At 40.3% G+C, this 23,833-nt stretch overlaps 1 protein-coding gene across 1 annotated transcript in view; it reads left to right on the top strand.

Moving 5' to 3' along the window:
* The first annotated feature begins 213 nt into the window (after positions 1–213).
* Positions 214–23,833, top strand: part of DNAJC3 (DnaJ heat shock protein family (Hsp40) member C3) — a 121,910-nt gene continuing 98,290 nt past the window's right edge. The window contains exon 1 of the mRNA XM_009192098.4: positions 214–2,529. Coding sequence (XP_009190362.3) covers positions 2,448–2,529 — 82 coding nt within the window. The 5' untranslated portion in view covers positions 214–2,447. The remainder of the gene's footprint in view (positions 2,530–23,833) is intronic.

Below are 23,833 nucleotides of genomic sequence, written 5' to 3' on the forward strand. Positions count from 1 at the left end.
TCATAGTTAATTCCTAAGCAAATCTTATCCACTTTACCTCCGAAATATGTTCTAGATCTGTTCACTCCTCTCTACCAACATTGTTTTTCCTAGTCAATAAACATAGATCAACCTAATAAAAATTGTGTAATACTCTTAATTTTGGATATATCATAAATGTTACCATTTAAAAAATATTTTACTACTATAATTAACAAATAGTATGAATTACAGTAGAGATTTAATGTTTAATTTCAAAAAGACTCCATAAATTCTGACAAATGCAAACATATTTACAGTAACTTTTCTTACAATCACTGGATTACTTTGGTCTTTGGTTTTATTGGCAAGAGAGATTCGTGAAAACCATGACTAGATGAACATTGGAGGAAGCATTCCCAAGCATTATACACATAATTTTAGTTTTGCACATTTTTTTGTCTACTGTTACCTTGTTATAAAATTATCTTTTTTTCAAGGAATGCTTCGTCAAGCTTAGTTCTAATATTACAGAATTCATAGTTATGTAATTAATCTCAAAATCACTAACCATTGAAGACCCCTGCTACTTTTGCTTCCTATAACACGAAGTCTATCATCTCCTTGATAATTTCTAATTTCCATCCTTAGAACTTCTTCAGCTCTGCTACTTTTTCCTTAAGACCAGGGTCATAGGCAGCACACTGGTGATAACTCACAGTCTAGATATATTGCATTTTGTTTACAATTTTGTGTAAATAGTTGTTATTTTCTATGTTCAGCATCTTGCTGGCTGCCTTGGGTACAGTACCTCAATTGAATGTCTTCACCTGCATATTTGTGGACATTGAAATCATCTACCATTTTTCAGAGACACTACCTTGTGATATAAAAAAACACAAGCCAAAAAAAAAAAAAAAAAAAAAAAATCCCAAGGAATTTCTGAAGGAGCCTCTCTTCACTATTCCGCTGTTGTTAGAATAATGAGTAACACTGGTATAACATTCTACAATTTACAAGAACATTTATCTGCTTCATGAAACCTCAAAACAAACCTTTGAGACTTTCAGGATCCTAACCACTTTACAGATGACGATAACTTACATAAAAGTTATGGGGTTTCCTGGATCTGAATCCTTTACTCTTCACATTATATTATTTTGCCTTCCCCAAAACTAATCAAGGACTCCGTTTTTTCTTTTTTCTTTCTCGAAACCATTTCCTCCATATTAGTTCTCTTCGGAATAGACGCCTTTTAAAAAGTCCTCGTTAGTATATCTTCAGGGAATCACAAATTCACTATGCTATTTATAATTCATGAGTTTCTCTATGGTAGCAAGGCAGCAAATACAGGTGAAGTAATAAGTATGCACTTGATATTACTTAACACACATACCCCGTGTAAAAATACTGCTGGTGTACAGTGTGTGTGTTGGTGACGCCGGAGGAAGTGGCCGTGAACAGGCTTCATGCCGCATTGAGTAACTTCAACCTCATCTTGCTCAGGTTCGTATCTCTCTTGAATTTCCCATGGTAAGCGCAAGATGCAGGATCCGTTCTCACAGTTTTTTGCTTACCAGTTGACATTGGCTGCATTCAGGAACGCCTCGCTCTCTTAAGCCACAGTGCCTTCCTGGTCTCTTCTTCACAGGGTTTTCCACAATCGCTGTTTTACCCGGGCACGCTGGTTTGCTGAAAGTCGGGGTGGCTGGGCCCAAGTTTCCAGGCCAATTACCTACCTGCCTTAGAGCAATTACGCACTTGTCTCTGGTTGTCCCTGAAATGGTCTAACCATCAGATCGCCCTAATGAACGCCCAGCTTCTCCTGATCGTTTCTTGCTTACAGCTCAGTTCAGACAGTATTTGTTCCGGGACTCTCAGCGGGAGGCGGTGTTTACCGGCTCACTTGAGACCTCAATTCCAGACGCCCCTGGACCGTGTTTGGCCTTCCCATTCGGACGCTGCGGCTGCGCTTTCCTCTCCTAACATCACGCTGGCGAACCTCGGAAGGATCAAATTGTCCCACTCGCCAACCTAGCGCGGCGGGACCGGCTCAAAAGGGCCTTTGCAGCCTGCGCATGCGGACTCGGCGACCGCCACAGACTCCCCGTCAGCTTCCCTCCGAGCGGCCGCGGCGGTTTGGAGCTTGCTGACAGCTCTGCGACCGGCAGACGCAGCCTCGTCTCGTGCTTCCACGTTATCCTATCAGAGACGGGGCGGGGCGGCGGCCTCCGCAGCCTATCAGCGCGAACCACGACCCCGGCGAGCCCGGGAGGAAAGCCGCCAGAAAGAAGACGATTGGACGGCGGCGGCGCTCCGGGGCGTAGCGTCGCCCGGGCCCCGCCCACCGCTGCCTTCCTCTGCTGGGCTCCAGAGCCGCTGAGGCCTGAGCGAGAGCCGACCGGGGCGGGCGCAACTGCTGCCAGAGCGCCGGCGCGTGCTGGTGGGCCACACACTCTTCCTTCTCTTCACTTGGCGAGCCCTCGGACATGGTGGCCCCCGGCTCCGTGACCAGCCGGCTGGGCTCGGTGTTCCCCTTCCTGCTAGTCCTGGTGGATCTGCAGTACGAAGGTGAGTCCTGCCCTGCCCCGGCCGGGAAGTGGGCTCCCGGACCAGGCCCCCCGCGCTTTCCCGTCTGCGCCCGGGCGCGTGTCCCGGGGCGGCTCGGGAAGTGGGGTGAGCGCTGGGGGAGCCCGCGGCCTGGCTTGGGCCTGAGCCCGCGCCCGGTTCCGGGTTTGCCTGGGGAAGAGTCGAGGGGACCGGAGGGCCGCGGGGCCGGGACAGCGGGTTTGGACTAAGGAAAGGGGCCGCAGGAGTCGGAGGAGGCGGAGTGCGCCCCGTGGCGGGGAGCGGGGGCACGGGGCTGCGACTTCAGGACGTCCTGGGACGCGGAGACTTGGGCAGTCTTTGGGTCCCGGCCTCGCTTGGGACCCTCGCTGGGCGCCTGGGGACACTGTCAGTCATTGGTGCTAGGAGGAGGCACTAAGGTGCCCAAAAGACTTCCTTCGCCCTGGCGTTCTTGGGTGGGGTAGAAGTGTCATGTCTGGCTGGGAGTTGGAGTGGACGGTGTTGTCTATTTAAAAAGTGAGTAACCATCCCCATTAAGATGCACTGTCGTGTGGAGAAATTGTTAGTTTGGTGCAATGAGGAGCCGCTGTTGGAATTCCACCTCCCGGACGGCCAGGCACTGAGTTTGTGGTTTTACAACTCCCAGCATGGTGCCATTCAACGTATAGCTGGCATTACTTTTCCAAGTTCGCTGTAAAAGGTTCCCTTAAAAAGATATGAGCGATTAAATTTCACTTCAGTCCTGCAGACTGGAATGTTGGCTACTCCAGAATAGCGAAAATAGAGGACTGTCCTATCTTAGATGGCAACGGGGAGGAGTAAGAATTAAAGCTGATAGTGCCGATTTAACGAATGCTTCTGGCGCGGTTACTGTGCGAAATATTCGAGTGTAATGACACATCACATGCACTGATCTATTTTCATCCCCGTAAAAAGGGCTAGTTGTCAAGGAGGTCAAATTAAACCTTTGAGTATTCCATTCAAAGGGAGCGAGGAACTAAAAGTTGGAAATTGTTTATAGTGAATTCTTCTGAAAGTTCTCAACCTTTTTTTTTTAAAAGTAGTACTCCCCAGTTTTTAGGTCTCACCCACAGCAGTGCGCTTTTGCTTTTGCTTCCCCCGCTAACCATATTTTTTGAACCCCAAATCAGAACACATAGTGTGGCAACATTGGGACAAAGAATTTGACAGTGAGGCTGCCCCCAGAAAATCTAAGGGGATTGGATTGTACCACTTTAATATGGGTCATATATTCTAGTTCTTTTGCATTTTCAAAAGCTTCATTCCTCCTGCCCCCGCACCTCCCACCCCTCATCTCTATTATTTATCTCCAGTTATCATTAATGATTTATTTTGGACACTTAAGAGAAAGTTGCCTACGTTCTGTTTAATGGTGGTTTTTTTTTTTTTAAGTTACAGAGGTGCATAATTTTGAATGATTGCTTTTCCCACTACTTTGTGAACCATCTTTTTAGAATTGCTGTTCTGTTTATGAGTCTGTAAGGACTCTTTAACTCTTCGTTTCCCTCCTGTGGTATTTTCCATAAGAAAACCTTATTAGAGAGCTTTTCTGTGTAGGAGGCACTGGTGACATTTTTCAGAGGAGTGCCAGAGTGTCTTCTTTAGGACCATTGTCTTTGTAAAGTAGCGGGGACTTGGTACAGGTAACAGAAAAGAAAGGAAAGAAAGGAGCCTTTCTGTAAGCTATCTCTTATTTATGAAAGCGTGTGGTATTATTCCTGCTTCACAGACCAGGGAACTGAGGCTCCAAAGGTTTTACTAAAGTTCACTTTGTGTGCACGCTGGAGACAGAAGTAGTTGACAACATCATGTGAGTCCAAGCATTTTTAAGTGATGGCAGCTGAGAAAAAAACCCCAGCACTTTTTTGTAATTAACAAGAAGGTTATTTCCTGGGAGGTTTAATACAATGGTTCTCAAACTTGAGTGTGCATCAGAATCGCACATGGAGGGGTTTTAAAACAGAGTGCTGTACCCCACTTACAGAGCTTGATTGATTAGATCTTGATAGTACCTGAAATTGTGCTTTCCTATAAAGACGCCAGATGACCACACTTGAGTTACTGGTGTAATAAATTATATAGAGGAGTTAAATTAGGTGTCTGCTATGTATTTGACACTGGATTTGGTGATGGGGATATAAAGGTAAAAACTCTGTCTTGAATTAGCAAACTGTTAGCCCCTGTTTTCCCAAATAAATTCTGTCTGGATTCACTAATCTCATAGTTCTCTGGGAGGCAAATGGTGCTACTGCTAGGCCTGAGGCTTAATAAAATTGTGTTGTATTAAGGATTTTTGTTAAATAGGTAGATTTTAGCTGCTCTTGTCACACAAAAAATAATTATGTGAGATGATAGATATATTAATCTGCTTCACTCTTGTTAATCTGCTTCACTATTGTAACCATTTTATCTGTGTGTGTCTCATACTATGTTGTAAACATCGAATATACACAATACAATTCACTTTTAAAAAAAGAAATGGAGAATGGTTATGAGAGAAGTGAATGTGGAACTAAGAGTGGCACAGGATGGAGAAGAGATGACCTAGTTTTTTCTGATTTTGAAATATTTGTCTGTTTTCTTCTAGATTTTTCTGTTAGTTGTCATCCAGAGACAGAAAGTATATATCATGAATTGAAAGTTTGAGTCTTTTAGCACCCTCCCTTCTCAAAGGCCTTTGAAAGAGTGAAGTCAAAAGCACTAGATGAAATCGAATTTTTGGAATAGAAAGAAAACTTAGGTAGTATCTGCTTTAGTAGTCTCATATTACAGATAAGTTATTTCATTTCTTTGCTAATGGTTTGTCCTGTTGGTGACTTTGAGTAGCAACACAGCCTGGGAACCAAACCTTTTTTCTGTTATCATAGTTTTATCTCTTTTTCTTCCTTAACATGCTATCTGGACCCAATTTTTCTTTATTTCACTGAGCTGATTAAACCATGTATTTTGACCATAGGGAAAAGAATAGTTAAAAATATATAGTTGAAAATCTATACGTATAAAATATTGTGATAATTTTTATTTGAACATAACCTTTTAGAGGCATATTTTGTCTTTTCTAGGATTTTCTTGACATTATCTAAATAGAGAAAGAATAAAGTAGCAAAAATGAGAGACTTTAAGTAATTTATATAAATTAAGTATCATAAAAGGTGGTCACATATTTTCTAGAATTATTTTAAATTCTTTAATAAGAAAGGCTATAGGTAGCAGCAGTATCAAAGTTCCAGCTCTCTTGACTAGTTAGTATTTGCTGAGAGACTGTCTGGAAATGCATTGATTTTTATTCTGTGGGACAGGGGCAGTTGTTCTGGGAGGGAATGCGCTGTATTAATTAGGTTTTATTTTTCCATATGAAGTTAATTAATTGTTATTAAGTTTAATTTCTACTGCTGTGGTCTCTTTTGATTACTGTCCTACAGTTAATCTTTGTTTATATGGAAATATCATGGGAACCCATTCACCTGCTCTTCAGAACTCAAATGTTTCAACCATAGATTTATTTTTCTTTCCATATCTTTAGAAAGCTACTTAAAAAAATTAAATCTGATGAGTTTGTATCATTTGGAGCTCTGGAATATGGAGAAGATTCATTTAATCAGTCAGCAAAGGCTTTTACTAACTATATTACTCTTTGGTAAGGTATATATACGTAGCATAAAACTCATGGCTTTTGCTCTTGAGTTTACAGACCACTTGGGGTTTAAGACATGCATTTGTGAAGTATTCATGTCTTCTTTTTCTCCTTTCTCACTTTAGACTGAGTGGTCCATTATTGTAGTTAGTGCACTGCAAATGCCCATTTATTTTCTGGCCCCTGTAATCTTCTGTTTTACTTACCTGCCAAAACCCAACACTGGTTGAATTCAACTTGGCCAACTCTTTTTATACCTTATAGGTAAACACAGATGGAGGAAAATGGAGACACCTTGGCTGATTAGTCTCATTTATCTTTATTTTTATTTTCAATTTTTTTTTTGAGACAGGATCTTGCCCTGTCACCCAGGCTGAAATGCAGTGGCATGATCCTAGCTTAATGTAGGCTTGACCTCCTGGGCTCAAGCAGTCCTCCCACCTCAGCCTCCTGAATAGCTGGGACCACAGGTGTGCATGACCACATCCTACTAAGTTTTTTAAGGTTTTGGTAGGGACAGGGTCTTCTATGTCTTGAACTCCTGGGCTCAAGCAATCCTCATGTCTTGGCCTCCCAAAGTGTTGAGATTACAGGCGCGAGCCTGTGTGCCTGGCCCTGATTAGTCTCATTTTAAAGAAACAATCTCAGTTGCAAATGCACGTTAAATACTGCTAACACTCTTACAATTCTTTACTATGTCTTTTCTTGAAAATCAGTATTTCAAACATTTTCCTCCCTCCTTAAGCCTCTAATTTAAACTCTCCTTTCCTCTCTCCTCTACCTCATTCTTTTAGACCTTGTCTTTATTGAGAAAATGAAAGCCATCACAAGGCAAGTTCTTCTTTCTACCTCAAAATTCAGTAGCTTATCTACATTTGTACCTATTCTGCTACTTTTTCTCATATTAAATAACATACATTGAATGTCTCTATTCCCAGATAAATCTAATCTGTGTAATTGCACCCTGGATTCCATTTCCTGTCACCTTCTGAAAATGTTGCTCCTACAGTTGTATCTTTGCGCTGCTATAACAAAATACCACAGACTGAGTAATTTATAAAAAGATTTCGATCTGAATTTTGGAGGGAACGTTCAAACAATAGTAGATGCTGAACTTCCTGCTCTATCTTTCTTTGGCTAGATTCCACTGTCTTCTGTGTTTCTGCTACAAGACTTCTTTTAGACTCTCCCCCACCTTGCTAGAGTCTTGGCTTAGCCTTCTGTTCTTTTTTAAAAAAAGAATCTTAGGGCTTTCCTCATTCCTCACATTCTAAGTGCTCCAACCTGAATAACCATCTCTGTCTCTGGGATTGCTGTCTGGTCTGGGTCTGCCACCGCCTTTGCTTGAACTTTAGTATCTTTGACTATGAGTTCTTGCCTCCTTTAGTCTGGTTCTTCCAGTCTTCATTGTAACTCACATCATACCTTTAACCCCCCACCTTTAAGTTTAAAAAAATCCTTATTTTCTGCTCTCCAAAATATAAGGTATTCTAATACTAATTTCAGTGAAAGACATAGTTGACTACTCTACCTTTTTCCCTGCCCTTGCTGCTTATTTTGCTAACTTAGGATCACTGCTTGTCTAAGGAGAAACCTATTGTCTCATGCTGATTAGGAAATGGAATGATGTTTGGTTGTCTTACCTCTCTGAAAATAATGTTTACAGACCATGCGGTAAAGGAATAAAAATTACCTGTGGCTCAAAAGAGAGTTGATTGCAAAAACAGCCAATAATTTGCAAATAATTTGATTTTTCAGATATGTGTCTTTATGAATCATTGATCATATGTTTGATTTGATAATTGTTATGTATTTTAGATTTTATTCTGATGAATTATAATACATTTAAATGAAAAGGCAAATAGTTAAATTCACTCAACAAATATTGCATACGCACTATGTGTGGGATACTGAATTAGGTGATACAAAGAAGAAAAGACAGTTCCTCCTCTCATACTTGCTTTTGATGAGTTTTGTGGGGTTGGGACTCCAAGAAGCAGGCAAATTGTGAAAAGCAATGTATAGAGACAGTGACATTGCAAAGTGAAGTCATGTACCTGTGAGTGTGGAAGTGCAAAACATAACAGGAAGATTGAAGGAGCTTTTTTCCCCTCTCTCAAAACAATACTGTGTGAGGGATGGTTTCACAAAGGAGTCAGCATTTGAGGGCAGAATCTTTTTTTTTAAACTTTATTTTAGATTCAAGATATACATGTGCAGGTTACATGGGTAAATGGTGTAATGGTGGAGTGATATGGTTTAGACCTGTGCCCCACCCAAATCTCATGTTCAGTTGTAATCCCCAGTGTTGGATCTGGGGCCTGGTGGGAAGTGATTGGATCATGGAGGTGGTTTCTAATGGTTTAGCACCGTCCCCCGGAGCTGTTATTGTGATAGAATTCTCAAAGGATCTGGTTGTTTAAAAGTGTGTAGTATCTCCCCCCGCCTCTTCCTCTGGCTCTGGCCATGTAAAGATGTGCCTACTTCTCCTTTACCTTCTGCCATGATTGTAAGTTTCCTGAGGCTTCCTCAGCCATGTTTCATGTACAGCCTATAGAACCGTCAACCAATTAAACCTCTTTTGTTTTTAAATTACCCAGTTCTGGCCACGCCAGTAATCCCAGCACTTTCGAAGGCCGAGGCGGGTGGATCACGAGGTCAGGAGTTCAGGATGAGCCTGGCCAAAATGGTGAAACCCCATCTCTACTAAAAATACAAAAAAAAAAAAAATTAGCCAGATGTGGTGGGCACCTGTAATCCCAGCTACTCGGGAGGCTGAGGCAGATAATTGCTTAAACCCAGGAGGCGGAGGATGCAGTGAGCTGAGATTGCGCCACTACACTCAAGCCTAGGTGACAGAACGAAACTCCATCTCAAAAAAAAAAAAAAAAAATTACCCAGTTCCAGGTATTTCTTCATAGCAGTGTGAGAATGGACTAATACAGAAAATTGGTGGTACTGCTATAAAGATACTTGAAAATGTAGAAGGAAGCAACTTTGGAATGGGCTAATGGGCAGAGATTGGGACAGTTTGGAGGACTCAGAAGAAGACAGGAAGAGGAGGGAAAGTTTGAAACCAACTAGAGACTTGTTGAATGGTTGTGACCACAATGCTGATAGTGATATAGATGGTGAAGTCCAGGCTGAGCAGGGCTCAGAATGTCCACAGAGGAGTAACTTATTGGGAACTGGAGTAAGGGCCACTCTTGCTATGCTTTAGCAAAGAGACTGGTGGGGTGGCATTGTACCCCTGGTCTATGGATCTGTGGAACTTTGAACTTGAGAGAGATGATTTAGGGTATCTGGTGGAAGAAATTTCTAAGCAGCAAAGTGTTCAAGATGTGACTTGACTGCCTCTAGCAACCAGTGCTCATATTCATGAGCAAAGAAATGATGTAAAATTGGAACTTATATTTAAAAGGGAAACAGACCATAAGGGTTGGAAAATTTTCAGCCTGACCATGTGGTAGAAAAGAAAAACCCATTTTCGGGGGAGTAATTCAAGCAGACTGCATAAATTTGCTTAAGTAAAGAGGAGCCAAGTGCTGATAGCCAAGACAATGGGAAAAAGGGCCCCAAGGTATCTCAGCAACCTTTAAGTCAGCTCCCTTGTCATAGGCCCAGAGACCTAGGTTTCCTGGGTGATTCGCAGGACCCTGCCACCCTGCGCAGCCTTAGGACACTGCTGCCTGCATCCTAGCTACTCCAGCTCCAGCCATGGCTGAAAGGGGCCCAGATACAGTTCAGGCCTTCAGAGGGTGCCAGCCCAAACCCTTGGCAGATTCCACATGGTGTTAAGCCTGCAGGTGCTGAATGCAAGAGTTGAGGCTTTGGAGCCTCAGCCTAGATTTCAGATGTATGGAAAAGCCTGAATGTTCAGGCAGAAGGCTGCTGCAGGGGCAGAGCCCTCATGGAAAAATCTCTACTAGGGCATTGCAGAGGGGCAATGTGGGGTTGGAACCCCCACACAGAGTCTCCACTGGGGCATTGCCTAGTGGAGCTGTGAGAATGACCACCATCTTTCAGACCCCAGAATGGTAGATCCACCAACAGCTTGCACCATGCACCTGGAAAAGCTGCAGCCACTCAACACCAGCCCTTGACAGCAGCTGCGCAGGCTGAGCCCTGCAAAGTCACAATAGTGGCACTGCCCAAGGCCTTGGGAGCTCACCCCTTGTTGCAGTATGCCCTGGATGTGAGACATGGAGTCAAAGGAGATTATTTTTGAGCTTTAAGATTTAATAACTGCCCTGCTGGGTTTTAGCACGTGCATGGGGCCCGTAACCTTTTTCTTTTGGCTGGTTTTACCTTTTTGGAAAGGGACTATTTACCCAATGCCTATAGTCCCATTGTATCTTGGATGTAATTAACTTGTTTTTGATTTTATAGGCTCACAAGTGGAAGGGACTTGGCTTGTCCCAGATGAGACTTTGGACTTTTGAGTTAATGCTGGAATGAGTTAAGACTTTGAGGGCTGTTGAGAAGGGATCATTATATTCTGCAATGTGAGAACATGAGATTTTGGAGGGGCTGGGGCAGAATAATATGGTCTGGATCTGTGCCCCACCCTACTCTTATGTTGAATTGTAATCCCTAATGTTGGAGTTGGGGCCTGGTGGTAGGTATTTGGATCATGGGGGTAGTTTCTAATGGTTTAGCTCTATCTCCCTATTGCTCTTCTCATAATAGAGTTCTCATGATATCTGGTTGTTTAAAAGTATCTAGCACTTTCCCTCTGTCTCTCTTCCTCCTGCTCTGACATGCGAAGAGGTGCCTGCTTCTCCTTCCTCTGTGATTGTGAGTGTCCTGAGGCCTCCCCAGCCATGGTTCCCATACAGCCTGCAGAACTGTGAGCCAATTAAACTTCTTTCCTTTATAAATTATCCAGTTTCAGGTATTTCTTTATAGCAGTGTGAGAATGGACTACATGGGGTGTGGGCTTCTAGTGTACCTGTTACCCTAGTAATGAACATTGTACCCAGTGGGTAATTTTTTAACCCTCACTCTCTTCCATCTTCTCTTTTGGAATCCCTAGTAACTTATTTACATCTTTATGTCCATGTGTACCCATTGTTTAGATCCCACTTGTAATTGTGAACACATGGTATTTCATTTTCTGTTTCTGAGTTATTTCACTTAGACTGATGGCCTCCAGTTCCATCCATGTTGCTGCAAAGGACATCATTTTCTTTTTTATGGTGACGTAGTATTCCATGTTGCCCATATGCCACATTTTCTTTATCCAGTCAATCGTCGATGGACACTTAGATTGATTCCATGACTTTGCCATTGTGAATAGTGCTGTGATAAACATATGAGTGCAGGTGCCTTTTCTTTAAGGATTTGGTTTCCTTTGGGGAGATACCCAGTAGTGGGATTGTTGGGTCAAATGGTAGTTCTGTTTTGTTTTTGTTTTTGTTTTTTTTTTTTAGAAATCTCCATATTGTTTTCCATAGTGGTTGAACTAATTTACATTGCTGCCACCCGTATATAAGTGTTACAATTTCTTCACCTCCTTACCAACATCTATTATTTTTTTTTGAACTTTTTAGTAGTAACCACTCAGACTGGTGTAAGATGACTGATATTTCATTGTGGTTTTAATTTGCAGTTCTCTGATAATTAGCGATGTTGAACATTTTTTCATGTTTGTTGGCTGCTTGTATGTCTTCTTTTGAGAAATGTCTCTTAATGTCCTTTGCCCACTTTTTTTGAGACAGAGTCTTGCTCTGTCACCCAGGCTGGAGTGCAGTGGTGTGATCTCGGCTTACTGCAAGCTCTGCCTCCCAGGTTCACACTATTCTCTTGCCTCAGCCTCCCGAGCAGCTGGGACTACAGGCGCCCACTACTATGCCTGGCTAATTTTTTGTATTTTTAGTTGAGACAGGGTTTCACTGTGCTAGCCAGGATGGTCTCGATCTCCCGACCTCGTGAACGGCCGCCTTGGCCTCCCAAAGTGCTGGGATTACAAGCATGAGCCACCGCACCTGGCCCTTTGCCCACTTTTTAATGGGGTTATTTGTTTTCTTCTTGTTGAGTTGTTTGAGTGTCTTGTAGATTCTGGATATTAGTCCTTTGTCAGAGACATAATTTGCAAATGTTTTCTCTCATTCTGTAGTTTGTCTCTTTGCCCCGTTGATAATCTTTTGATGTGCAGAAGCTTTTTAGTTAAGTCCCATTTGTTTATTTTTGGTTTTGTTGCATTTGTGTTTGGGGTCTTCATCATAAATTGTTTGCCTAGGCCAATGTCCAGAATGTTTAATCTGTCTTGAGGTAGTTTTTGTATGCTGGGAGATAGAGATCCAGTTTCTCCTGCATATGGCTAGCCAATTTTCCCAGCACCATTTATTGAATTAGGGTGTCATTTCCCTGTTGTTTATTTTTGTCAGCTTTGTCAAAGATCAATCAGTTGGATGTAGGTATGTGGTTTTATTTCTGGGTTCTCTATTGTAGTCCATTGTTCTGTGTGCCTATTTTTGTACCAGTACCATGCCATTTTAGTTACTACAGCTTTGTAGTATAATTTGAAGTCAAGTAATATGATGCCTCTGGATTTGTTCTTTTTGGTTAGGATTACTTTGGCTATTCATGCTGTTTTTTGGTGCTGTATGAACTTTAGAATTGTTTTTCCTAATTCTCTGAAAAATGACGTTGGTGATTTGATAGGAATTGTGTTGAATCTACAGATTACTATGGGCAGTATGGTTATTTTAATGATAGTCTCTAAATTCATGAGCATGGGATGTTTTTCTGTTTATGCCATATATGATTTGTTTCTTAAGTGTTTTGTAGTTCTCATGGAGATTGTTCACCTCCTTGGTCAATGTATTCCTAGGTATTTTTTTGTTTTTGCTTATGGCTATCGTAAATGGGATTGAATTCTTGATGTGGTTTTCGGCTCAATGTCGTTGGTGTATAGAAATGCTACAGATTTTTATACGATGGTTTCGTATACTGAGACTTTACTGAAGTTGTTTATCAGGTCTTGGAGTCGTTTAGTAGAATCTCGAGGGTTTTCTAGGTAAAAAAAATAATATTTGTGAAGAGACATAATTTGACCTTCTCTTCTCCCATTTGAGTGTCTTTTATTTCTTTTTCTTGCCTAATAACTTTAGCCAGGACTTCCAGTACTATGTTGAATTGGAATAGTAAGAGTGAACATCATTGTCCTGTTCCAGTTCTTAGGGTGAATGCTTTCAGCTTTTCCCCATTCAGTATATTGGCTGTGGGTTTGTCATATGTGGCCTTTATTATGTTGAGGTATGTTTCCTCTATGCCTAGTTAATCTAGTTAACAGTCTATCAATTTTGCTCATAGATTTGGAGACTATAATATCATTAAAATGACAATACTACCTAAAGCAATCCACATACCACCCAAAGCATACTGTCTTGGTTATTGTAGCCTTATAGTGTGAAGTTGGGTAATGTGATGCCTCCAGCTTAGTTCTTTTTGCTAAGGATTGCTTTGGCTATTTAGGTTCTTTTTTGGTTTTATATGAATTTTATAATATTTTTAATTCTGTGAAAAATGACATTGGTAGTTTGATAGGAATAGTGTTGAATCTGTAGATTGCTTTGGGCAGTATGGCCATTTTAATGATATTGATTCTTCCAACCCATGAGCATGGAATGTTTTCCCATTTGCTTGTGTCATGTATGACTACTTTGAGCAATGTTTAATAGTTCTCCCTTTAGCGATGTTTCACCTCCTTGGTTAGCTGTATTCCTAGGTATGTTACTTTTTGTGTGTGGCTATTAAAAATGGGATTGTGTTATTGATTTGGTTCTCAGCTTGAATATTGTCAGTATATATAAATGTTACTGCTGCTTGTACATTAATTTTGTATGCTGAAACTTTACTGAAGTTTCTTATCAGTTCCAGAAGCCTTTTGGTGGAGTCTTTAGGGTTTTTTAGATGTAGAATCATATAATCACTGAAGAGAGGTATTTGACTTCCTATTTAGATGCCTCTTATTTCTTTCTCTTGCCTGATTGCTCTGGTTAAGACTTCCAGTACTGTGGCAAATAGGAGTGGTGAGAATGGGCATCCTTGTCTTATTCCAGTTTTCAAGGGAAATGCTTTCAGCTGCTGCCTGTTTAGTATGGTGCTGGCTGTGGGTTTGTTATAGATGGCTTTTTTTCAGCATACCTTACTATTTTCAGGTATGCTTCTTCAATGTCTAATTTCTTGAGGAATTTTTATACAGGGGTGTTGGATTTCATAGACTGCTTTTTCTACAGTTTTTTTTTTTGAGGCAGTCTTACACTCTCTCCCAGGCTGGAGTGCAGTGGCTCTATCTCGGCTCACTGCAACCTACGCCTCCCACTTCAGGTGATTCTTGTGCCTCAGCCTCCTGAGTAGCGGGGGTTACAGGCATGCACCACCATGCCTGACTAATTTTTTGTAGAGACGGGGTTTTGCCGTGTTGGCTGGGGTGGTCTTGAACTCCTGGCCTCAAGTGATCCTCCCGCCTCAGCCTCCCAAAGTGCTGGGATTACAGGTGTGAGCCACTGTGCTCACCCTTTCTGTATCTATTAAGATGATCATTTGGGTTTTGTTTTTAATTGTGTTTATGTGGTGGACCACATATGTTTGCATATTTTGAACCGTGCTTGCATCCCAGAGACAAAGCTCACTTGATTATGATGGGTTTGTGTGTGCGTGTGTGTGTGTGTGTGTGCTGTTGGATTTAGTTTGCTAGTATTTTGTTGCATATGTTTACTTCTGTTTTCATCAAGGATATTGGACTGTGGTTTCCTTTTTTCGGTTGTCTTGCCTCATTTTGGTATCAGGTTGATACTGGTTTCATAGAATGAGTTAGGGAGGAATCCTTCCTCCTTGATTTTTTTTTTTTTTTTTTTTGGAATACTTTCAGTAAGATTGGTAACCAGCTCTTCTTTGTATGACTGGTAAAATTTGGCTGTAAATATGCCCTGGACTTTTTGTTTTTTTGTTTTTCCTGGAAGATTTTGTTAGGACTAATTTGATTTTATTGCTCATTATTGGTCTATTCAGGATTTCTATTTCTTCTTGGTTAAATCTTGGGAGGTTGTATGTTTCTGGGAATTTATCCATTTCCTGTAAGTTTTCTAGTTTGCTTAAAGATGTTCATAGTAGTCTCTGATCTTTTGTATTTCCGTGGTATCAGTTGTCATCTTTCTCATTTCTGGTTGTGCTTATTTGAATCTTCTCTTTTTTTCTTGGTGAGTCTAGCTAGTGGTCTATCAATTTTGTTTATCCTTTCAAAGAAGTTTTTGTTTTGTTGATGCTTTTAATCTTTTTATTTTTTTTTATTTTTATTTTTTGGTCACCATCTCATTTAGTTCATTTCTGATCTTTTTATTTCTTTTCTCCCAGCTAGTTTTGGGTTTGTGTTATTCTTATTTTTCTGGTTCCTTGAGGTGTGGTGTGTGGTTGTTCATTTGAGATCTTTCTGTCTGTTTGATGTAGGCATTTAATGCTGTAAACTTGCTTCTTAGCACAGCTTTTGTTGTATCCCAGAGGTTTTGGTATGCTATGTTTCTGTTTTCATTTGTTTCAAAAATTATTTTGATTTCTGCTTTAATTTCATTGCTCACTCAAAAGTAATTCAGGTGGTTTAGTTTTCATGTGCTTGTGTTGTTTGCAGAGTTCCTTTTGGTATCGAATTCTAATTTTATTCCATTGTGGTTGAAGAAAATACCTGATAGGATTTTGACTTTTTTTGAGTTTATTGAAACTTTTCATGGCCAAGCATATGGTTGATTTTAAGAGTGTTCCACACACAGATGAGAACAATGTATATTTTGCGATTGTTGGATAGAGTGTTCTGTAAATGTCTACTAGGTCCATTTGGTTTAGAGTTTAGTCTAAGTCTGGAGTTTCGTTGTTCACTTTCTGCCTTGATAGTCTGTCTTGTGTTGTCAGTAGGGGGTTGAAGTCTCTTTATTATTGTGTGGCTGTTGATCTGTTTTCTTAGGTCTAGTAGGAGTAGTTTTATGAATCTTGGTGTTCCAGGGTTGAGTGTGTATATATTTAGCATAGTTAAATCTCCTTGTTGTATTGAACCTTTTATTATTATATAAATAATAATAACCCCAGGGCCCAACCCCAGTCTCAGCCCTACTCCGCTCTAGCACTGTAGTTGTAGCAGGAGTTTTTCTGCTCATCTGCTTCTACCCCCTAATAGAAAATAGTGTATTAATCCAAACCTTTACACTATGTTTAGGGGCTATTACCACCTTATTTACAGCAATCTGTGTTCTAACACAACATGATATCAAAAAAATGATAACACTCTCCACCTCAACTAGACCTTATAATATTCACAATTGGCATTAATCAACCACACCTAGCATTCCTACACATCTGCACCCATACCTTTTTTAAAGCTATATTATTTATGTGTTCAGGATCCATCATCCACAACCTCACCGATGAACAAGATATTTAAAAAAGAGGAGGACATTTAAGACCTTACCCCTTACCTCTTCCTCTCTTATTATTGGCAGCTTAGCACTTACGGGTACGCCTTTCCTAATAGGCTTTTACTCTGAATACCTTGTTATCGAAACTGCAAACATGTCATATATCAACACGTGAGCCCTTTCTATTACTCTTATTGCCACCTCCTTAGCAGCTGTCTGTAGTATCAGAATTATTTTCTTCGCTCTAATAGGGCAACCCCACTTCACGACTCTAATTATTATTAACGAAAGTAATCCCTTCCTAACTAATTCAATTAAATACCTGATAATAGGCAGTATCTTCACTGGATTTCTCATCACCATTAGTGTTATCCCTACCTCTTCCCCCCAGACAACAATACCACCTCTGTGTGTGTGTGTGTGTGTGTGTGCTGTTGGATTTAGTTTGCTAGTATTTTGTCGCATATGTTTACTTCTATTTTCATCAGGGATATTGACCTGTGGTTTCCTTTTTTTGGTTGTCTTGCCTCAAGTTTTTTGGTTGTCTTGCCTGTAAGTTACACTTACAGCCCTAAGTGTAACTACCCTAGGGATTTTGCTAGGAGTGGAGCTCAGTCTTATAACTAATAATCTTAAGCTAAAATATCCATTATAGACATTCAACTTCTCCAATATACTAGGATTTTACTCAACCACAGTCCGTCGTACAACCCCTCGCTCAAGCCTACTTACAAGCCAAAATCTGGCTTCACTTCTACTAGACCTAGTTTGATTAGAAAAGTCCATACCAAAGATAATTTCACAGACCCACATTACAGCCTCCATTACCATATCCACTCAAAAAGGCCTAATTAAATTTTATTTCTGTTCCTTTTTATCCCCTCCTTTCTAACTCTACTCTTAAATCTAATCTATTACCCCAAGTAATTTCAATTACAACATAATCACCAACAAACAATGCTCAACCAGCAACCACCACCAGTCAATACCCATAATTATATAAAGCACCTGCACCCACAGAATCCTCATGAATCAACCCTGGCCCCTCACACTCAAAAATTATTCAACTTCCTACACTACTAAAATTAATTGTAATCACCACCCCATCATATTCAACCATTCATCAAATCAACACCAATTATATTAATAACTCTAATAATAAAGTTCATCAAATATCAATACTTGATCCTTATGTCTCAGGGTATTCCTCAGTAGCTATCGCTGCAGTATAACCAAAAACAACCATCATCCCACCTAAATAAATTAAAAAGACTGTTAACCCTATAAAAGCCCCACCGTAATTCAACACAATACCACAACCCACAGCACCACTAGTAATTAACCCTAAACTTCCATAAATAGGAGAAAGTTTTGAAGACAAACCTACAAATCCTATAACCAAAATAATACCTAATAAGAATAAAGCATACGTCATTCCCACATGGCTTGTAACCATGACTAATGATATGAAAAATCATCGTTGTACTTCAACTGTAAGAACACTAATGATCAATTTATGTAAAATACACCCACTAATTAGAATTATAAATTATTCGTTTATTGATCTCCCCACACCATCCAACATCTCTACGTGATGAAATTTCGGCACACTTCTTGGCGCCTGCGTAATTCTCCAGACCATCACAGGATTATTTCTGGCCATACACTACACACCGGACACCTTAACTGCTTTCTCTTCGGTTGCCCATATCAACCGAGATGTAAACCAGGGCAGAATAGTCCACTATTTTCACGCTAACGGCGCTTCAATATTCTTCATTTACCTCTTCCTGCACATTGGCCGAGGTTTATATTACAGGTCATTCATGCTCCTAGAAACCTGAACTATTGGTATTATCCTCCTACGCACAACTGTAGCAACAGCGTTTATAGGCTACGTACTCCCATGAGGCCAAATATAATTCTGAGGCGCTACAGTAATTCCAAATCTGTTATCAGCCATTCCGTATATTGGAATGGACCTTGTTCAATGAATCTGAGGTGGGTTCTCAGTTGATAAAGCCACCCTTACACGACTTTTCACCTTCCATTTTATCCTACCCTTCATCATTATAGCCATAGCAATTCTCCACCTTTTATTCTTGCATGAAACAGGATCCAATAACCCTTCAGAAATTTCATCAGATTCCAACAAAATCACCTTCCACCCTTACTATACAACCAAAGATATCCTAGGTCTAATTTTTCTCCTCTTCCTTCTAATAACTCTAGTATTATTTTCACCTGACCTCCCGAGAGATCCAGACAATTACACTTTAGCCAACCCTCTCAGTATCCTACCCCACATTAAGCCAGAATGATACTTTTTGTTTGCATACACAATCTAACGATCCATCCCTAATAAACTAGGAGGTGTACTGACCCTTCTATTCTCTATTCTCATTCTAGCAGTTATTCTTGTACTACATACATTCAAACAACAAAGCATAATATTCTGCCCATTAAGTCAATGCCTGTTCTGAATTTTAGTGGCCGACCTGCATACACTCACATGAATCAGAGGATAGCCAGTCGAACATCCTTTTGTTACCATTGGACAGACAGCGTCTATTATGTAATTCCCCATTATCCTTGCCCTTATACCACTCACTGCCCTAATTTAAAATAAGCTACTTAAATGAAACTGCCCTTGTAGTATATAACTCAATACTCTGGTCTTGTAAACTAGAAATGGAGAGTCTCTCTCCAGGACAACTCGGAGAAAAAGCATTCCCACTTCACCATCAACACCCAAAGCTGAAGTTGTAATTAAACTATTCTCTGTATTCTTTTCGGCACACATTTTAACTAATATGTCAGTATTGACTGCCAATACTAATATATTAGTACTCCTATATACTTTGTGCATTACTGTTAATCCCCATGAATAATATATAATGCTATAAATGCTTAATTGTACATAGTACATACACACATAACCTTATATTAAAGATCAATTCCACATGTATATAAGCATGTACTAACAATCCCCTAATCAACTATCACACATTCAGACATTTATGCTCACATGATAAAACTTGATCCACGAATATCGACCACTATTGGAAACCCTTGATATTACGTAGTGTATACCTTCATTCACTGACATAGTGCATTTCAGTCAAGATTAACCTTGCCAACATGGGTATCCCCTACCAAGCTTTGGTCTCTTAATCTACCAGCCTCTGAGATATCATCATCCCTCTTGGGCGTGTTACTGTCCTCGCTCTGGGCCCTTAACACTTGGGGGTGACTATACTGAAACTATACTTGGCATCTAGTTCTTACCTTAGGGCCATGAAACTAAGATCGCCCACACATTTCCCTTAAATAAGACATCTCGATGGACTAGTGAACTACCACCCTATTAACCAGTCACGGGAGTACTGTCATGCATTTGGTATTTTTAACTTTTAGAGATGCTATCACTTACCATTGTGGAAGGCCTTCTTTGCCTTTTTTAAATTTTATTTTAAATTGTTGTTGGTTTAAAGTCTGTTTTATCTGATATAAGAATGTTTGCTTCAGCTTGCTTTTTCCCCCATTTGTGTGATACATCTTTTGTCACCCCTTTGAGTCTATAGGTGTCTTTAGCCGTTAGTCAAGGCTCATGTAGGTCGCAGATGGTTGTGTCTTTTTTTATCCAGTTTGCCGCTGCATCTGTTAGGTGGAGCATTTAGGCCATTTACCTGCAAGGTTAATATTGATATGTGAAAGTTTGTTCCTGTCTTAGTGTTGTTAGCTAGTTGCCTTGGAGTCACAATTGTGTAATAGCTTTATAGGATCTGTGAGCTTTGTATTTACATGTGCTTTTATCATGGCAAATATCCTTTTGTTTCCACATTTAGAACTCTTTTGCACTTTTCTTATAGGTCTAGTCTAGTGGTGATGAATTCCTTTAGTGTTTGCTTGTCTGTAAAAGACTTTGTTTCTCTTTCATTTATGAAGCTTAGTTTGGCGGGATAGAAAATTCTTGGTTAGAGTTTTTGTTTGTTTGTTTTCGGAGTCTAAAACGTGGCCCCAGACTCTTCTGGCATGTAAGGTTTCTGCTGAGAATTTCACTCTTAATCTGATGGGATTCCCTTTGTAAATGATTTGACACTTCTGTCTAACTGCTTTTAAGATTTGCTGATAGTCTGATGACTATATTCCTTGGTTATGTTCGTCTTGTATGGTGTCTTCCAGGTGCCCTGTGAATTCCTTATATCTGGTTGTCTACATCTCTAGCAATATTAGGGGATTTTTCCTGTTTTATTTCCTCAAATATGTTTTTTAAAATTTCTTACTTTTTCTTCTTCTCCTTCAGAATGCCTGTAAGTTGTAGGTTTGGTTGTTTTACATAATCCCGTATTTCTCAAAGGCTTTGTCTGATTTTAAAAATTCTTTTGAAATTTTAAAACAAATTCTTTTTTTTGTCTGACTGGGTAATTTAAAAGACCAACCTTCAAGCTCTGAAATTTTTTCCTCTTCTTGGTCCAGTTTATTGTTAAGCTTTGGACTGTTTTGACTGTTTTTTTGAAATTCCTTAAATGAATTTTTCACTTCCAGAAGTTTTTTTTTTTTTTAAGACATCTATCTCTTCCTTCATTTCCTAGATTGCTTTTTGGGTTATTTTTGTGTTGGTTTTCAACCTTCTCTTGGATCTCATTGAGCTTCTTTACAATTCCCACTTTGAATTCTTTTCTCTCATTTCTGAATTTTCATTTTGGTTATAGTCCATTGCCAGAAAGCCAGTGCAGTCTTTTTGGTGGTGTCACAACATTCAGATTTTTCGTGGTACCCAAATTCTTAATGCTGATTCTTTCTCATCTAGAGAAGTTGATACTTGTTGTTGTTTGAATTTACTTCATTTAGATGGAATTTTTTTTTCTCTCTCCCCCAACCTGCCTTGTGCCTATAGAGTATGCTCTAGGGTAGAGTCTTTTGCTTTGCTTTTATACCCTTGTGTATTTTTGTTGGCAGGTTTTATATTTGTTGTGCAATTCAACCTACAGGCCTGTAGGTGGTACTTACTGGTATGAGCCAACAGCAGCAAAAGCAGACAGATGTGTACCTGATCTTTGTTTACACTTGAGATTCACTGTGTTGTTTCAGGTGATCAGCTAAACAGTGGAATTCCCTCGTCCCCTGAGCTTCTGCTTAGCAGTGGGTCAGGGCGAGATAGCTGGGTAGAGCTGGACCACCTAGCTTGCCCACGAATACGCCAATGATGAGCATAGGCACTAGTCCTGATAGGTGTGGTTGAGGTCTCTGCTGCATGTTAGGGGGCTGCCTGATGTGTCCCTGTCACACCCTTGTTCTGGGGCTCGTGACTCTCAGTGCAGATGCATGGTGTTGTCTGTCTCCGGGCCACAGTGTAGCTGAGAATCATACTAAATGCCTGTTGTGCACTTCTCCATGGGAGTGGTTTCAAGACATGAGGGCAGAGTCTTGATGGATGAGTAGGAATTTCTTTGGTGGGCAAGTGTGGAAGACCATTTTATGTAATAGCAAATGCAAAGGGATGAAGCATGAGGACGTGGTATATTCAGAGAAGTATAACAGGTTTAGTTTTTTATAGGAGTATGAAGTAAGAGCTGGAGAAATGATGGATGATAAGGCTGGACCCGCGTCATGAGACCTGACTCTGAAAGGTGTTGTTCGCCTTTATATCTGAAGGGATTTAGTTTTAATCTAGCCAATGATGTGAAAATTCTGCAGAATTTTTAGTATAAGTGCATTTTGAAGGATTGCCCTGGCAGCAGCATAGGGGCTGGATTTGGAAGAAGGTAAGATGAGAGCTGGGAACATCTCAGTGAGGAGGCACAATGCCTCTTATGGGGAAAGAAGGGTCTATACCACCAGCTCTTACACTGTGGCAAGTTCTGTAATGGAAATGTGACCAAAGCGCACCAACAGAAAAATAATTCATTCTCTCTGAATGATTAGAGTGTGCCATGGAAATTTTTGTAGAGGAAGTGATATTATCATATAATTAAATGGAAATTATGTTAGGTAAAATTGTAATGTAATAAAGATCTCAGTTTTATTCTGAAAAGAAGAAATGCTGGATACTCTTTTTATCCTAGAAGGCAAGAGAAATTTAGTTTGCAGAGTAACTCACCCTCTGGGGTGAGAGCATGACATGGCTTGACATAGCAGTTCAAGGTGTTTTTTACATGTGTTCTTGGCTCCCTTTAGATTTCCGGTTCATCCTGTGAGGTTGGAAACGATTGTAGCTAAAATGTTATGTAAAATGATGGGTTGAGTGAGTGAAGCATGAAAAGCCTAGTAACTGTGGAAAGGTTAGGCTGGTTTACATGGGGAAAAGGATTGTTCACTGTGCTGAAAAGAAAACTGGTCTTTGGAAGTGGATCTTGTTTTGACAGTTGTTGTGAGTCCTTGGGCAGAATGGTTAACTTCCTTGAGCCTCAGTTTTAAAACTATGAAAGACGTTTACTTCCTGGGGCTGTTTTGATGATTTAGTGAAATGAAGATACAGAAGTTTCCAGCACGTAGTAGCTTCTTAATTCTGTTTGTATTACAGTTCTCCTCATAAAGTTTTTTTTCTTTTTCTTTTAAAGAATTTTTTTTTTGAGACAGGATCATGCTCTGTTGCCCTGGCTGGAGTGCAGTGGCATAATTGTAGCACCTGGCCTCAAGTGATTCTCCTGCTTCAGCCTCCTGAGTAGTTGGGACTACAGGTGTGTGCCACCACACCTGGCTCATTTTTAAAATTTTTTGTAGAGATGGTGTTTTTCTTGTCCAGACTGGTCTTGAACTCCTGGCCTTAAGTGATCTTCCTGTGTTGGCCTCCTAAAGTGCTGGGATAATAGATGTGAGCCATTGCAACTGGCCTACTTTTATTGTTTATATAAGATATGGGGTCTCACTGTATTGTCTGGGCCAGTCTCAAACTTCTGGGCTCAAGCAATCCTCCCACTCAGCCACCTGAATAGCTGGGATTACAGGTCTGCATCACTGAGCTCACCTACCAGACACTTTTACTTATGAAAATTTTCTTTATATATACATTATTTTCACAAAATAAGTGTTCAGAACTGTTTTTATGTCTATAGTTTCTCAGAATAACCGGCTTCAAATAATATGCCAAGGAAGTATGTTTTGGGATGGCATATTCTGGTCTCCTGCAGTCATGTTTCGGGAGGGTATGTTCTGAGCCCTAAAATCTCTCTTCCTTTCTTTCCATTCCTTATACCAAGGGGTCCAACAGGCAACCAAGGGATTAAATTACTTTTGTGCC

This window comes from Papio anubis, chromosome 15, assembly GCF_008728515.1.
Source record: "Papio anubis isolate 15944 chromosome 15, Panubis1.0, whole genome shotgun sequence".
Lineage (NCBI taxonomy): Eukaryota > Metazoa > Chordata > Mammalia > Primates > Cercopithecidae > Papio > Papio anubis.